This window comes from Emiliania huxleyi (assembly GCF_000372725.1).
Source record: "Emiliania huxleyi CCMP1516 unplaced genomic scaffold EMIHUscaffold_243, whole genome shotgun sequence".
NCBI classification, from domain to species: Eukaryota; Haptophyta; order Isochrysidales; family Noelaerhabdaceae; genus Emiliania; species Emiliania huxleyi.
In genome coordinates this window covers 169,420-185,418 of record NW_005200226.1, presented here as the reverse complement: position 1 = coordinate 185,418, position 15,999 = coordinate 169,420, and the positions used below count along the sequence as shown (strand labels likewise).

General features: G+C 65.4%; 4 protein-coding genes across 4 annotated transcripts; 3 read left to right on the top strand and 1 right to left on the bottom strand.

Annotated features, from left to right (window-relative positions):
- Positions 1-1,217: 1,217 nt before the first annotated feature.
- Positions 1,218-3,784, top strand: EMIHUDRAFT_469045 (putative ubiquitin-protein ligase). Its single transcript, XM_005778568.1, has 6 exons — positions 1,218-1,697; positions 1,956-2,053; positions 2,134-2,277; positions 2,618-2,674; positions 2,789-2,839; positions 3,157-3,784. Exons 1-6 carry the CDS (start codon positions 1,247-1,249, stop codon positions 3,547-3,549), a joined length of 1,194 nt encoding a protein of 397 aa, XP_005778625.1. The 5' UTR covers positions 1,218-1,246; the 3' UTR covers positions 3,550-3,784.
- A 2,604-nt stretch (positions 3,785-6,388) lies between these two features.
- Positions 6,389-7,521, top strand: EMIHUDRAFT_367067 (hypothetical protein). The gene is made up of 3 exons (XM_005778567.1): positions 6,389-6,782; positions 7,068-7,227; positions 7,375-7,521. The coding sequence occupies exons 1-2, from the start codon at positions 6,722-6,724 to the stop codon at positions 7,208-7,210; spliced, it is 204 nt and encodes a 67-aa protein (XP_005778624.1). The 5' UTR covers positions 6,389-6,721; the 3' UTR covers positions 7,211-7,227; positions 7,375-7,521.
- Positions 7,522-12,440: 4,919 nt separating this feature from the next.
- EMIHUDRAFT_237013 (hypothetical protein) lies at positions 12,441-13,570 on the bottom strand (the record flags this gene model as incomplete). Its single annotated transcript, XM_005778566.1, has 2 exons — positions 12,441-12,533; positions 13,304-13,570. 2 exons carry the CDS (start codon positions 13,568-13,570, stop codon positions 12,441-12,443), a joined length of 360 nt encoding a protein of 119 aa, XP_005778623.1.
- A 25-nt stretch (positions 13,571-13,595) lies between these two features.
- EMIHUDRAFT_237012 (hypothetical protein) lies at positions 13,596-14,191 on the top strand (the record flags this gene model as incomplete). Its single annotated transcript, XM_005778565.1, has 2 exons — positions 13,596-13,604; positions 13,673-14,191. 2 exons carry the CDS (start codon positions 13,596-13,598, stop codon positions 14,189-14,191), a joined length of 528 nt encoding a protein of 175 aa, XP_005778622.1.
- Positions 14,192-15,999: the final 1,808 nt, after the last annotated feature.

The window sequence follows — 15,999 nt, the reverse complement described above, 5'->3', positions numbered from 1 at the left end:
GGGTTTAGCTGGCGTATCTCGGGCCCACTTTAGAGCTAGGGCATGATCTTAGGTGTTCTGGATAGCCCACAAGGGTCTTCTTTGGCATGGTAGCGGTGGTTTTGCGCGAGGCGTTCATTCAAAAATCACCATTTCCCCCACTAGAGGGGGGAATGGGCGGTCGGCGATGGGGTATGATGCAACAGGGCGTACGGGGTAGTCGTCACTTTCCTGCCTCACAAGGGCGGGGCTGTCCCGGAAAGTGAGAGACGCCGGGCAGCGTGACGCATCAACGAAACCTCCCATACGTGTTTGGGCTCCTCCTTCGCTGTCCCATCTCCTGGGGCAGAAGCTGCCACTTCCACACGGCAGGCAGCTGGAGGCGCCAGTGCCGTTCTGGTACGTTCCCGCCCTGCAGAGCTCGCACTCGGCGTTGCGCGAGCCAAAGGCAAACGTGCCGGCACGGCACGGCACGGGAGCCACGCTGCCGGTGGTGCAAGCGTGGCCCTCTGGGCAGCCCTCGCAGCCGCCCGCCGACTCGAGGTTTGTCTTATTCGAGTACGTGCCCTTTTCGCAGGGCAGCGGCGCCGACGCGCCCTCGGCGCAGTAGCTGCCCATTTCGCACGCGATGCAGCCCGCCGCTCTCGCCTCGCTCTGATAGGTCCCGCCCTCGCAACGGGTGCACTCGGAGAGGCCGCTCGCGATGGCAAAATAGCCCAGGAGTTGGTGCCTGGGTGACTTGCTGATGAGAGCGCCTTCCAGGCGGGTAGTCGTGCCCCTCACCTACGGTATACGGCGGCGTCAGAGGGGGGGGAAGGGGCGCGAAGCGTGAACATGGAGGCAAGCAGGTGGTGGGCACCTGGCCAAAGCCGGCGACCTCAAAGTTGTCGTTGCTTGTGCGGAGCGTGAAGGGGACCGGATCGGCAGCAGCGCGGGCGGCAGCGGCCGGAGAGGCCGGAGAGCCGTCCGACGGAGGCCGGTCGTGCATCGGCGCGTCGGCCGTAGGGGCCGTGGGGGGCGGCATCCATCGCTGCGGGTCGCTGCGGGGTGCGGGCCGACGATTGTGGACTGATCGATCGTCGGCGGGCGGTGTTCAGCTGGGACGTTCTACGTTAAAAGAGCGTCGGCGCCGACACGAGAGACTTATAAGGGTAGAAGGTTCGGCGATCTCTCTAAAAAGAAAAAGAAATCCGCGGTGCAGAGGTCTTCACGACCGACACACCGGCGCTGGAAGCACTCTTGCCGCTGATTGGTAAGCCGCCGCGCCATGGCCTCGTCGACCTCTGAGGCAATGGACGTTGACGACACCGCCAAGGACAGGGATCGTGTGTCCGCCCTGGTGCGGCGTTACTTTGCGCAGCTGACCAGAGGCTGTGGTCGGCCAGGCTGCCCGAATCGGCACTGCCGAAGCTCTGCAGACGCGAGTGAGCTCGACCCGACGCGCGCCGCGCTGCTGAGCCTCGAGCTGGCGCAGTGCGGCGACCACGCGCTCTGCGACGAGCTGCCTCCCTTCCTCTCCCTGCCGCTGCTGCAGCAGCTCTGCGCCTCCGCCTCGTCTGGCGCGCCAGAGAGTATGCACGCGCTGGAGGCGTCGCTGGCGGAGGTCTTCTCGAGCGCCGAGGCGCTCAGCCGCTCCTTCGTCTCCAGCAGCGCCGCGCGCGAGGCGGAGGCCGCCCAGCTCGCCGTCGACCCCTCGGAGCTCAGCGGTGTGGACGCAGGCGCCGCACGTGCAGACGCAGCGCAGACGCAGCGCAGACACCGCCCTCACCTCGCCTGACACGGGCCGCCTCACGTCGCCGCTTCCAGTGCCTGGCCAGTGTGATCGCTTCACCAGTGCACGATCTCGCCAGCGCACGGCCTCGCCAGCGCACGGCTGCGCCAGCGCACGGCTGCGCCAGCGCACGGCTGCGCCAGCGCCGCCTCCGCAAGGCCTCCACCGCAAACACCCTCCGCCACGCCCTACCGCACGCGCGCAGGCGCCGTCGGCGAGGCGTACTCGCTGCTCTTCTCTTCGCCGCCAGACAGCGCCGGCTTCACGGCCGCCGACCGGCTCGGAAACGTCGTCATGCGCGGGGTGCGCCCCCTGCTGCTGGCGCGGGCCCGCGCCCCCGTCAACGCCCCCTTCCGCGACCTTTCCTCGACCTCTCCCCGCAGGCGCACGCGCTGCTCCGCGGCCGCGGCGCCTACAAGCTGCTCACCGAGGGCAACTGCCCCCTGCAGAGAGAGGGCGGCTCCCTCCGCTGGCTGCTCGTACTGATGGCCAACCCGCTGCTGCTTGAGCCGCAGCACCACAAGCCGGCGCGCGAGATCGGGCCGAGATCGGGCCGAGATCGGGCCGAGATCGGGCCGAGATCGGGCCGAGATCGGGCCGAGATCGGGCCGAGATCGGGCCGAGAGACCACCCCCAGACCAGTCTCTCCCCTGGCGTTCCTCCGCCCGGGTCCAGTGGGGTCCAGTAGTGGTAGTCACTATTGGCTCCACGAGGACGGTCCGGCGGGGCGCCGCCGCGGCTCCTCTTCTGGATTCGGGTACAGTGGGGGGTAGGGTAACTGGCCGCGGGTACAGTGGGGGTAGGGGAACGCCGGGGCTCCACCTCGCAGAAGTGCCGGGTAGCCCTGTCCTCGATGTGACGCATCAGGTGCTGCTGCCTCTCTGCTCGCTCATCGCGTCGCTCGAGGAGGGCGCGGCCGCGCAGGTGGCGCGCTGGTGGTCACATCTCTCCCCATATCTCCCCATATCTCCCGCAGGTGGCGCGCTGGTGGTCACATATCTCCCCATATCTCCCCAAATCTCCCCATATCTCCCGCAGGTGGCGCGCTGGTGGTCGCACTGGCCGGAGCCTGCTCTCGCGAGGATCGTGGTCGTGCTGCAGCAGTTTCTGTCGGCGCGCCGTTTCTACACGCCTCTCCCCACCTCTCCCCAGCTCTCCCCACACCTCCCCACATCACCCCACACCTCCCCACACCTCCCCACACCTCCCCACACCTCCCCACACCTCCCCACACCTCCCCACACCTCCCCACACCTCCCCACACCTCCCCACACCTCCCCACATCTCCCCACATCTCCCCACACCTGCCCACACCTGCCCACACCTCCCCACACCTCCCCACACCTCCCCACACCTCCCCACATCTCCCCGCATCTCCCCACATCTCCCCATATCTCCCCGTATAGGCGATCCAGCTCTTCCGGTGGGAGGAGCTCGAGCTGCTGCTGTGCGGCTCGCCAAATCTCGACTTCGAGGCGCTGGAGCGGGTGACGCAGTACGACGACGGCTTCTCCTGCGACAGCCCGTGCATCGCGCTGCTGTGGGAGGTGATCCACGAGCTGCCGCTCGAGATGAAGAAGAAGTTCCTCTTCTTTTGCACCGGGTCGGACCGGGTGCCAATCAAGGGGCTCGGCAACCTCTCCTTCGTCATCTCGCGCAACGGCTCCGACGAGGAGCGACTCCCGTCGGCGCACACCTGCTTCAACCACCTGCTGCTGCCCGAGTACACGACAAAGTCCAAGCTCAAGGCGCAGCTGCTCAAGGCGGTCTCGGACACCGAGGGCTTCCACATCATCTGACCGCCGGCCCGCGGCCGCAAAGCTCGAGTCGTGGAGGTGGAGAGCGCGCCGCGGTCCGTGAGAGGCCCGACACAAAAGAGCGGAGTCCGACCCTCGAGAGAGGGCCGACGGGAAAAATCGTCGTTTGTACAGTACGTACCCGAAGGCGGACTGCGGACAGGGTTTGCGATGAGGAGCGACTCCGAAGGGTGTTCGGGTTCGTGACCCGACTAACCGCCGAAGCGCAAGAGAACTGCGACCTGGGTCGGTCTCATATTTTGGGGCGCCGCGCACCCCCTACTCGTGCAGCGAGCTGTCAAACGTTAACTTTGGGCCTAACAGTTGCACTATTGTTGGCTGAAATCCTCAACGTTGTTCAAGTGTTCTCCCCAGCCCAAGCTGTTACTGTTTGTTACTGTTGTTACTGTTGTTCAGTGGTCAGCAAGCAGAAAATGCCAAAAAACCCGGGTAAAACCCGAAAATACCTGGGTTTTTCCACATTCCAGGTATTTTCGGGTATTACCCGCACTGGACGCTGGAGATCGTCGTGGGTCACTGCCAGGCCTTCCTTATTGTTGTTCAGCTGGCCTAACGTTAGCTACTGTTGTTGGGGAGCCCCACTGTTGTTCTGTTGTTACTGTTAACACTAGCAACACTGTTCAGCTCTTAACGTTTGACAGCTCTAGTGCAGCGGGCCCGGGCAGACGGCCCAGAGCCCCTAGCAGAGCCCCCCTGGGACGCACAGACGCCAGATGCCCGGGGCGTCCGTCTCGTCAAGGTGTCTTGAGATTTTTCTTAGCCCCTAACACGGCTCACGAGGCCACACAACCCGCTCCAAAACGAGTCGCCAGGAGGCGTAGGTTGCGATAGGGAGGAGGACGAGGACGAGGGCGGGCACGGTGAGCGGCGAGCAGCTCACGAGCGAGGACGCCCCCGTCGAGGAGACGGCAGACGAGAAGGCCGGGGCCGCCGCCGGCAGGCTAGGCTCGGCTAGCGAGCTGTAGTTCAGTTGAGACCCCGGTTTCGCGCACATGCGCATCGCATGGCCGCTCGGTCTGCCAATAGGCGTCCACGAACTGGGCAGATGGGCCATCACGAAACCTTCGGCATCTCTACCGCAGGAAGGCTGCCAATGATGAAATGATGAGCACCAACGTCTCTTGGTGCTGTCCGTTAGTGTCGCATCGAAGAGGACAGGGCCTCCGGTGAGAAAGGAGGCCCACCAACTGAATGACCCAAAGTTGAACACCGCACCGCCACACATGGACAGCGCGAACATTACGACGGCGGGGTTGCGATGGTCGATGGCCACAACGCTGGCATTCGCCTCACGACTGCCTTTGGCGTACAGAGCCTCGCGCTGGGCGGCAGTGCTTGCATAAGAGGAGGTGAGGAATACCCATTTGGATTTGCCTCGCGCTTGTAACATCTCGGCGAGGCGCGGCAAAGCTTGCGAGTAGAAGGCCTCCGTTAGGGTGCGACGCCGAGCCCTCTCGCTCTGAGCGTCGAGGCTCGGAGTCAAGACTGACGGTTCACGCTCTCTCCTCCCGCACAGAGTTCGCATTTACGGCCGTGGCGCCGCTACTACCCACCATGACGACGGTGGGGTCGGGGGTGGCGATCGGTAGTCCGGCGATCTCGAGTGCTGGTGGCGGCCGATCCGGTCTCGAGGGGCCGAGAGCTAAGTGTACCTGGTCTCCCCTTGATGGTCCTAGGCGGGCTTCTTCACAGGAGTCGATCTTGGAGAGGGGCAGTGCTCACTCTGCACTCTCTGGTCGGCCTGCTGTATCGACCCGTCGTGGCTTCACATCTACCTCGTGCCAGCGGCTCTCCTCGGCACCAGAGCGCTCCATCGAACGCCAGAGCCTGTCCTGGGGCGGGTCCCCACGCCCTTACAATCATACGCATAAAAAAACCCGGACTCAATCGATTGTACTGCGGTGGTGTGAGTGAATGCACCATGAGCAAAAACCTGACTTGGCCTGTACTAGGTGGGACCATGAGGGGGGGTGGGCGGGGTCCTGTGGGGGTGAAATGTTGCGCGGCGAATTCGAACCTTGGTCGGCGCGCGAATGGATGCCGTTTGCGCTGCAACGACTGTCGGTGCAGCTCTGGACGGCGCTCGCGGACGAGGCACAGCGCGCCATTGGTGCGGCGTCGCGCGACCGCGAGGGACCGCGGGGGGGGGCTAGCGGGATGGGGGGTTCTAAGGGGAAGGGAGCGAGGGGCGCCCAGTAGGGCGCCGGCGCCCCAGCGTAGAGGGCCTCGTGTAGCCCTCTTTTTGGTATATTATAAAAAACGTTTCGTTGTGTGCATTGTCTCTTGTCTCGCCGTTGTCCCACAGACCCACGTACCGTCCGTTTCCCGTAACGTATTCACAGCAGTGCCGTCCGCCGACCCAACACTCCCTGTTTTTTCTTTTCTAGGGTACGATACTTCCGGGCCGGTGTGCGGGGAGCGAACCTTAACGACCGCCCAGAAGCTTTCTGAGCGAACCAATCGGGCCAGGATCATCAGCATATGTCCCCTCCACAACATCGTGGGCGTTTGAGCGGTATTTGAGGAGCACCGCGACTCTGAAGTTCGGCCGGGTGGTCTGCAGACCCCCCCCCCCCCGGAGCAGCAGAGGCTCCGTGGGGTCGAAAAGTCGACGCTGGGAGTCGCACTCGTCAAACCGTCGCAACACCACGCGGTACGCACATACCGCCCACATCCCCTCCACCGCTGAGAAGGCGCAGATCGACCGCCGGGCCGCGTAGCCGTCGTTAAGGAGCGGTTTTTGGAGCCGTACGAAGAGGTCCCAGACGGGCGAAGATGCGGTTTTTCGACGACCACACGCGATGTGGTATCTGGTTTTTGCTAAAAACGGGCCGCCTAGTGCAGCATCACTAGTACAACACGCAACCACACTGAAAGCTCCACACTAGCCGGTATAGGCGAGCGCCGACGGCGTCACGGTCGCCGGAGTGGACGCACTGCACACACACTGTGACCGTGTCGTGGGTGTGACAGTGCGCGACACAACCGTCGGCGCCGCGCTATCGCGGCGCCCCGCAGTCTACACGCCTCAGGCACACCCTTGAACGCGCCATGGGCGCGCAGATACACCGCAGCGCCGTGGAGAATCCACACCTGGCCGGTCCCGAGCCCCGTCCTGGGCCTCCAGGCGGCCGAAGATCGGCGTTCGGGCGTGATGAACTTGTCGGAAATGGAGCAAACTTGGCGCGGCTCGTCGCTCGCGGTACCGGGTGAGCCTGGATAGGGCAAAATCTGGGGTGAATACGAGGGACAGAGGTCGCAAGTTTGTCGCGCAAGTTTGCGCGGCGTGGCGCTGCCCCGCTGCCGAGGGCGCCACCAACCCGTGGCGGCGGCATTTCCAGCCCAAATTGGGCGTTCCGTGCGCCTTGCCGGCGAGAGTGGACGGGCTGTGCATCGTGGGGGGGGGTGAGTGGGAGGGAGGTGGTCGTGTGCCTACTTTGTCGGCCGCGCGCGAGGAAAATACTGGGTGTGAGGCGCGCAGGAGGCGAGGGTGGGCGCGCCGGCGGTCGAGCCACCGAACAATTCGACGTGGCGCAGCTCCGCGCCGGCGGGCACGACCGAGCAGATGCTGTCGGCGGCGGTCACGCGACGAGGGAGAGCCGCAGGAGCCCTCTGTGGAGCAGGCGCGCGAAAGCAGCGATGAGTGGCGCTTCGTCAGCCACCTGTGGGCGGTCATCGGGGTGGCGTCACACCTCAGCGAGCTGGATCCGGGAAGGGCATGGGGTCACGCGGGCCCTGTCTGCAGCAGCAGTGCTAACTAAAACGACAAAATTCCGGATGGACCGGAGAGTGTCTACTCTTTCGGCGCACCGTGCTCGGGCCCCTCGAAAAGCTGGCTGGTGGTCGCGCGCGGCGCGTCAGCGCGGCTGCGACTGGTCGGGCACCTCGGCTGGGTCCATCGGCAAGAGGCCCGCGCCGTCGGGCGGCCCCGGGAGCGCATGATGCCCCTCCGAGAGGCGCTGACGCCCCGCCGAGATCGCGCTGGTTTGGCACGAAAAACACGAGGCCCCAAGGGGGGGGGGGTCAAGTATCGTACCCTAGACTTTGCACGCCCTTTTTCCCTTGCATGCTGGGGCCAGCCCTCTCTACGTCTGTTGTTCTTTTCCCTTTTTTCGCGCACACAAACAAACCGGAACAGAACATCCATAATGTTACAACCTCAACCGATCGCAGTCGCGGACGCCGGAGAGAGAGGGAGGCGCTCAATCGCCGCACGGCGAGCGCCTCCATCATCTCCGCCTCATACTCACCCTCCACCCCCGCGCCCGCCCTGTAGCATCACGGACTCTGTTCACGGACACCGAGTTTTTTTGCGCATGTTTCTGTTGCAGAACCAACGGGGGCTAGAGCTGTTGGTTGCCACTCGATTCACAGCACAGTTGTTGTTTTGGTATTGCAGCACAGTGCGTGGAAAAATTCTAGGGAGTTTGGTCTTAAAATTCTTTTGCTGTTGAATTCTTTTGCTGGAATCCAGGCACTCCGCTGTGAACACCGAGGGGCCTAGCAGACAGCTGCGCCACAGCGCCCATCCTCGCAGACCTGGCCCGGGGCGACCTGAACTCGCTGCGCGCCCTCCTCTCCGGGCGGCGGACGCGCGGCACGTCGCTCGCGGCCCAGCTCGACGCGCGGCACGACACAGAGAATCAGGACACGCTGCTCACCTTGGCCGCTCGTCACGGGCAGGCCGAGGCGGTGCTGCTGCTGCTCGAAGGTGGCGCGAGCATCGGGGCGACGACTGGCGGCGGCGCTTCCGCGCTGTACATCGCGTGCCAGGAGGGGCAGATTGAGTGCGCCCGGCTGCTCCTCGAGGCCCGCGCTTCTGTCGGCCAGGCGGACGAGGACGGCGCCACGCCTCTGTACATCGCCTGCCAGGAGGGCCATGTCGAGTGCGTCCGGCTGCTCCTCGAGGCTAGCGCGGCGATTAACCAAGCTGATGGAGAAGGCACCACGCCGCTGTATATCGCATGCGAGAAGGGCAACCTCGAGTGCGTGCGGCTGCTCCTCGAGGCTGGCGCGGCAGTCGACCAAGCCGATGATGAAGGCACCACGCCGCTGAGTGCTGCGAGCTTGACTGGCGAGATCAGCTGCGCCCGGCTGCTCCTCGAGGCTGGCGCGGCGGTCAACCAAGCAGACGCTGAAGGCCGCACGCCGATGCTCGTCGCCTGCCAGGAGGGGCAGATCGCGATCGCTCGGCTGCTCCTCGAGGCCAGCGCGGCGACCGACCAAGCCAGTGACGACGGCGCCACTCCGCTGTACATCGCGTGCCAGAACGGCCACCTCGAGTGCGTCCGGCTGCTCCTCGAGGCTGGCGCGGCGATCAACCAGGCCGAGGGTGACGGACTCACGCCGCTGAGCGCTGCTTGCATTCACGGCCACGCCGAGTGCGCCCGGCTGCTCCTCCGCTCGAGCGCGGCGATCAACCAAGCGTCGAACAGTGGCGCAACGCCACTGCTCATGACGTGCGCTGCGGGCCTCGTCGAGATCGTCCGGCTGCTCCTCGAGGCCGGCGCGGCGATCGACCAGACCAACAACAGCGGCGTCACGCCTCTGCTCGTCTCGTGCGTGTCTGGCCGGCTCGAGATCCTAGAAGCGGAATACCTATTCCTGCCTCCCAACTAGCGCCCGAGAGGACATGTACGTTGCTGTATTCACCCGTATCCCGCTGTATTCACTGTACTCCTCTCCGTTGTATTCACGCGGTGCTCTGAAGACACTACACGATACCGTATTCCCGCCCTGAGGCTGGCGTATTCAGCACGGTAGGCTCGAGATCGTCAAGCTCCTCTCCTCGTATGGCGCGTCCCGCGGCACCGAGCGCATGGCCGAATCGATTGCAAACAGCGAAGGCCAAGCCGACCTCGCCGCCTGGCTGGTCGCCAGCCGAGGCTGGATGCCGCTCGCGCACCTTGAGACCCTCACCGCCGCCCGCGCCACCTCCCTGCTGCGCGGCGGCGCAAGCTTGCACGAGGGCGAGCCGACGCCGTTGCAGCGCGCTGTGGGCGGCGAGGGCGAGGCGGCGGCGCTGGTTCTTAGCTCCCCGGCCCTGGATGTGCGGTTACTGACTGCACTCCAAGTGCTCCAAGTGCTGGTTCGGCGGGCGGCGGCGCCGTGGTCGCCGGCAAGCCACTCGCTCTTCCCCTCGGCGGCCCGCGCGCGGGCGGCGCTCCTCGTCCTCTCGCTCTACGAGATCCACGAGCGGTACCACCTCGACTCGGCAGGAGCCACGAACGGCATCGCGGCGCTCGACTTTGGCCACTGCGTCTTGGGATTTGGGATTCGCCATCGCGCGCGAGACGGAGTAGGTTTCGACGTGCAGCGCGGTGAGTTTTTTTGCGCATGTTTCTGTTGCAGAACCAACGGGGGCTAGAGCTGTTGGTTGCCACTCGATTCACAGCACAGTTGTTGTTTTGGTATTGCAGCACAGTGCGTGGAAAAATTCTAGGGAGTTTGAAAAGAAAGAAAGAAAGAAAACAGACAACCCAAGGGAGGGATGGGAGGACGGCACGCCGCCACCACACAGGGATTTTAAGGAGAGGAGTGTGATGCGCTAGCCGTCGCCCACCATAGGGAGTCTGCCTCTTCCTATCTCTTTTCGCAGTCTCTCGCCGATTCTCGCTGCAACCTTCATGCCACCTCGCGGCCGTCCCACTCTCGTCGTTCTCTCCCTTGTCACTTCCTCCTGGGAGTTTGGTCTTAAAATTCTTTTGCTGTTGAATTCTTTTGCTGGAATCCAGGCACTCCGCTGTGAACACCGAGGGGCCTAGCAGACAGCTGCGCCACAGCGCCCATCCTCGCAGACCTGGCCCGGGGCGACCTGAACTCGCTGCGCGCCCTCCTCTCCGGGCGGCGGACGCGCGGCACGTCGCTCGCGGCCCAGCTCGACGCGCGGCACGACACCGAGAATCAGGACACGCTGCTGACCTTGGCCGCTCGTCACGGGCAGGCCGAGGCGGTGCGGCTGCTGCTCGAAGGTGGCGCGAGCATCGGGGCGACGACTGGCGGCGGCGCTTCCGCGCTGTACATCGCGTGCCAGGAGGGGCAGATTGAGTGCGCCCGGCTGCTCCTCGAGGCCCGCGCTTCTGTCGGCCAGGCGGACGAGGACGGCGCCACGCCTCTGTACATCGCCTGCCAGGAGGGCCATGTCGAGTGCGTCCGGCTGCTCCTCGAGGCTAGCGCGGCGATTAACCAAGCTGATGGAGAAGGCACCACGCCGCTGTACATCGCATGCGAGAAGGGCAACCTCGAGTGCGTGCGGCTGCTCCTCGAGGCTGGCGCGGCAGTCGACCAAGCCGATGATGAAGGCACCACGCCGCTGAGTGCCGCGAGCTTGACTGGTGAGATCAGCTGCGCCCGGCTGCTCCTCGAGGCTGGCGCGGCGGTCAACCAAGCAGACGCTGAAGGCCGCACGCCGATGCTCGTCGCCTGCCAGGAGGGGCAGATCGCGATCGCTCGGCTGCTCCTCGAGGCCAGCGCGGCGACCGACCAAGCCAGTGACGACGGCGCCACGCCGCTGTACATCGCGTGCCAGAACGGCCACCTCGAGTGCGTCCGGCTGCTCCTCGAGGCTGGCGCGGCGATCAACCAGGCCGAGGGTGACGGACTCACGCCGCTGAGCGCTGCTTGCATTCACGGCCACGCCGAGTGCGCCCGGCTGCTCCTCCGCTCGAGCGCGGCGATCAACCAAGCGTCGAACAGTGGCGCAACGCCACTGCTCATGACGTGCGCCGCGGGCCTCGTCGAGATCGTCCGGCTGCTCCTCGAGGCCGGCGCGGCGATCGACCAGACCAACAACAGCGGCGTCACGCCTCTGCTCGTCTCGTGCGTGTCTGGCCGGCTCGAGATCCTAGAAGCGGAACACGTATTCCTGCCTCCCAACTAGCGCCCGAGAGGACACGTACTCCGCTGCATTCACCCGTATCCCGCTGTATTCACTGTACTCCTCTCCGTTGTATTCACGCGGTGCTCTGAACACACTACACAATACCGTCTTCCCGACCTGAGGTTGGCGTACTCAGCACGGTAGGCTCGAGATCGTCAAGCTCCTCTCCTCGTATGGCGCGTCCCGCGGCACCGAGCGCATGGCCGAATCGATTGCAAACAGCGAAGGCCAAGCCGACCTCGCCGCCTGGCTGCTCGCCAGCCGCGGCTGGACGCCGCTCGCGCACCTTGAGACGCTCACCGCCGCCCGCGCCACATCCCTCTTGCGCAGCGGCGCAAGCTTGCACGAGGGCGAGCCGACGCCGTTGCAGCGCGCTGTGGGCGGCGAGGGCGAGGCGGCGGCGCTGGTTCGGCGGGCGGCGGCGCCATGGTCGCCGGCAAGCCACTCGCTCTTCCCCTCGGCGGTCCGCGCGCGGGCGGCGCGCCTCGTCCTCTCGCTCTACGAGATCCACGAGCGGTACCACCTCGACTCGGCAGGAGCCACGAACGGCATCGCGGCGCTCGACTTTGGCCACTGCGTCTTGGGATTCGCCATCGCGCGCGAGACGGAGTAGGTAGGTTTCGTGAGCGCGCGCGGCGCGTCGTGTCTCGTGAGGACCTGGCAGTGTGGTGTTGTGTATTGCATGCCGTCAAGCTTCGCGTGTCGGTCCTCGGACTTCGATCTTCGCGCCTGGGCTCTGAGAACCGTTCTCTTATCTATAATGCGGGGGTTAGAGTGCGGTGGCACCACAATGTACTGTGGCACGTACGTACACGCTACGCGGGGCGGCGCGGCGGCGGGCGGGCCGCGGGGCCCGCGCGCGCGCGTCCCGCGGCCCCGCGCGCGCGCGTACTCGCTAGCTCCTCGCTACGGCGCGTTAGGTCCCCGCCCCTCGACCCACCACCCACACCCCGGCCCTGCAACTGCACGAATATCCCGGAATCGGACCGCGGCGTCAGAGCTCGTCCGGCCACGCCGATGCTCTCTGTGGCTGCCACTCGCGCAAGGCCGCCGCGCCGTGCCGCTCGCCCGGCAGGAAAGCGAGCTCCTATCGCATGGGCGGGGAATCGCTCCTTTCTACACATCCCCTGGAGGTGTCCGTTTGATTGGCTGAAAGCGAGCTCCTCGCCGCCCTTGCCGATGACGACCACAGCCGGCACGCCTGCGCGGCGGACAGTTCAGCCGCCCAGTCATGCACGCGCCCTAGCCAGAGGGCGAGAGGGGGCGCGGTACGCGAGGCGGTGTGCGCGCTGTGCGCGCGCCTGCGCGGCGGCCGCGCATGCCAAACTCGCCCGCCTATTCATAGCTGTGTGCTCTCTGCCCGCGCCGCTCCCCACTCGGGCTCGCGAGCCCAAAGAGCTCTGTCTCCGCCTCTCGCTCTACCACACGGCAATCTCGGGAAATCTCGGGTACTCTCCGCCTCGCGCATCGACCACACACCGTACCGCCGCTTCAGCTCGGCGGCGAGGCTGCGAGGCAGATAAAAAACGTGAGAATAAGTCAGGACAGCCGCCGTCTCTGGACCGCGCCGGCGCGGCGACACCCGCGAGGGTGTCACGACGGCTGCGGGGAGAGGGCGCCGAGCGGGGAGAGCGCGGCGCAATCGTCTAGGGCAGTGTCTCTCGGAAGGGTCTCGCGTGCGTCTCGGAAGTGTCTCGGAAGTGTCGGAATGTCTCCGAAGGCGGTGCGCCTGTCTCCCCAGCCGAGGGCGAGCCAGTCGCCCTGCTGCGACTCAAAGTGAGCCTAACGGAGCGTGGCAAGGGCAATCGTGGCGTCCGACGGAGGCGGCGACGGCCTGGCTGCTCCCGGTCAGCTCACCTGCGCGTCGTCCTGGCTCATGTCGGATGACACAAAGACGACCTGCATCGTGTCTCTGTACTGCTCGTGAAATGAGTGCAGGGCGGGCGTGAAGCGCCGGCAGAGCGGACACCACTCGCCAGCAAAGTAGAGCGCCACGCTCTTGCCGCCGAGCTCTCGACAGCCCACCTCGGCTCCCGACCTGGTGCGCAGGCTGGCGCCAGCAAAGATGCAGCGAGGCATCTCCTCGCTCGCTTCGCAGAGTGAGAGGAGACCAGCGATCAGCATGAGCCATCTCGCAAAGCAGCTCGCAATGCCCATCGTACACAACCGTGTGCATAGGCAGGGTTCGGGCGCAACACTCGTAGGCTCAACTATGGCACGGCCCAGGTGGCCAAGGTGGTGCTCCCGACCGTCGAGCCCTTCATCATGGTCGGCGACTACGGGTACCGCCCGGAAGGCGACGAGTGCGTTGCCAACACCGACGGCCTGCTCGGCACCGCCCTCACCGTCATGGTCTTCTTCTCCATCTTTGTCCAGATGTCCGAGGGGTTGCACTTCGGTATCGTCCCGTACGTCTCGCGCCCGGCCCTTGGCGTCGTCTCGGGCATGGTCGGCGCGGGCGGCAACCTGGGCGCCGTGATTGGCACGCGTGGCATCATCGCCCCCGACGTCGACGTCGACGCGGGATTCATCATGCTCGGAGCGGTCATCATGGCCACCTCGGTCCTGTTCTTCGGGATTTACTTCCCTGAGCACGGCGGCATGCTGTTCAAAAAGGGCGCCCTCGGCTCGTACGACCCGCAGCTGTACAAGCCCGACGACGCAGACCGCGGCTCCGACCAGATGGACTACTCCGCCGCGGCCCCAGCGCAGAAAACGAACCGCGCGGTGGAAGCCGATATGTAAATTCCAGCAACGGGAAGCTCAGAGATAGGTTGCGAACTTCTTCTGCAGCTCCTTGTACATTTGATCAGTTGATTGATGGGCAGGCATGCGTTCGCATAACGGAAGGCCGTGGAGTACCTCGTATCGCGATGGCCGGGCTCGACACACGCCGGCGCCGGAAGGAGCCGCTCCTCCGGCGCAGGCTCCGTCTAGCCAATACGCAATAGACGAGCCCGTTGCCCACCCCCAACGGGCTCACGTCCACTCTGCCCTTGTCGTGTGTGTTGGAATCGTGGATATTTACGAGTCCCACGCACGTGTGCATGTGTTGGGGGGGGATTCGATTGCAAGAAGTTGACATGTTTTACATGCATACTGCGGCGGCCGCCGGCGCGGGCGCGGGGACGGGGGACAGTGCTCAGTGCACAGTGGGACACGCCGGACAAAGAGGTGTGTACCCCCATGGGTGCGGACTGCGGTAAGCCGGCCGATCGCGAAAAAAGCGGCCGGGCGCGTGTGGGGCGAGCACACTCTCCCTTTTTGTCTGCACAGCGGTCCCGGGTCGCACTCGCTCGCGCCAACCACGCGATCTCTCACCGGGTTAGTACACACGCGCAGTTGCACACGCGCCAACCGAGTGAAACGACACAGAGTATCAGAGAGCACGCCTGCGCCCCCCCTGGCAGCGCGACCGAATGTCGAGCCCGGTCAGCTCACGGCCTTTCGGATGTAGAAGAGGAGGTACGCCTTGCAGGAGCGCACCGCCTTTGGCGTCGCCGGCGTGACGGAGGCGTCGTCACAGTGGAACCACGACGCGTGCCTGGAACAGAAAGGTGCGGCCGCAGAGTCAAGCCGCGCAGGAATATGGGGAGAGACGGGGAGAGACGGGGAGAGACGGGGGAGAGACGGGGAGATATGGGGAGATGCGGGTGCCGCGGAGTCGACTCGCGCGGACGGGGTGCGCGGGGCGCGCGGGCGTGGAGCGCGGCGGCGCGCGCCGTCGGATGTAGGCGGTGTAGTGGCCGTTTTGCATCGTGCCGTGGTGGACGGCGATGCCAAACAAGTCGTACAGGTGCTCGGCGGCGGCGGGCCTACGCCAGCCCGTGGGAGGTCCCTATGAGGCGGCTGGAGGGGACTGCGCAGGTGCTCTGCGGCGGCGGGCGGGAGATCACGGGAGATCACGGCAGGTCGCGGGAGATCGCGGGAGATCACGGGAGGCCTTGCGCGTGCTCTGCCGCGGCGGGCAAGCGATCACGTGGCCACTCTCGAGTGCCAGTCGGAGATATGGGGAGATGTGGGGAGATGTGGGGAGATCTCGAGTGCCAGTCGGAGATATGGGGAGATATGGGGAGATATGGGGAGATGTGGGGAGATCTCGAGTGCCAGTCGGAGATCTGGGGAGATCTGGGGAGCTGTGGGGAGATCTCGAGTGCCAGTCGGAGATATGGGGAGATGTGGGGAGATGTGGGGAGATCTCGAGTGCCAGTCGGAGTGCAAGGATCTGCAGTCCGCGTCTAGAGCGGTGGAGCGGTGCGCCTCGCCCCCCTCTCACGCGCAACGCCGCCGCCGCCGCCGCAAGCCGGCGGCGGCGGCGTGGGCGTCTTGCGCCCCTTGCCATCCCGAGCGGTGAGGAAGGCGGAGGTGTAGCGGTACCTGTGAGGTGTAGCGGAGGTGCGGCGGTGAGGTGTAGCGGAGGGTGCGGCGGTGAGGAGGGCGGAGGAGCGGCGGGGAGGGCGGAGGTGCGGCGGAGGTGCGGCGGAGGTGCGGCGCGCACATGTTTAGCGGACGCGAGGGGGAACTGCACAAAGCTGTCCATCTTTGAGGTTTGC

Coding starts and splice junctions, on each gene's coding strand:
- EMIHUDRAFT_469045 (XM_005778568.1), top strand. CDS start 1,247: ATGGCCTCGTCGACCTCTGAGGCAATGGACGTTGACGACACCGCCAAG. Junction 2,054..2,133: donor GAAACGTCGTCATGCGCGGG/GTGCGCCCCCTG, acceptor CTCTCCCCGCAG/GCGCACGCGCTGCTCCGCGG. Junction 2,675..2,788: donor AGGAGGGCGCGGCCGCGCAG/GTGGCGCGCTGG, acceptor TATCTCCCGCAG/GTGGCGCGCTGGTGGTCGCA.
- EMIHUDRAFT_367067 (XM_005778567.1), top strand. CDS start 6,722: ATGAACTTGTCGGAAATGGAGCAAACTTGGCGCGGCTCGTCGCTCGCG. Junction 6,783..7,067: donor GCTCGCGGTACCGGGTGAGC/CTGGATAGGGCA, acceptor GGGTGGGCGCGC/CGGCGGTCGAGCCACCGAAC.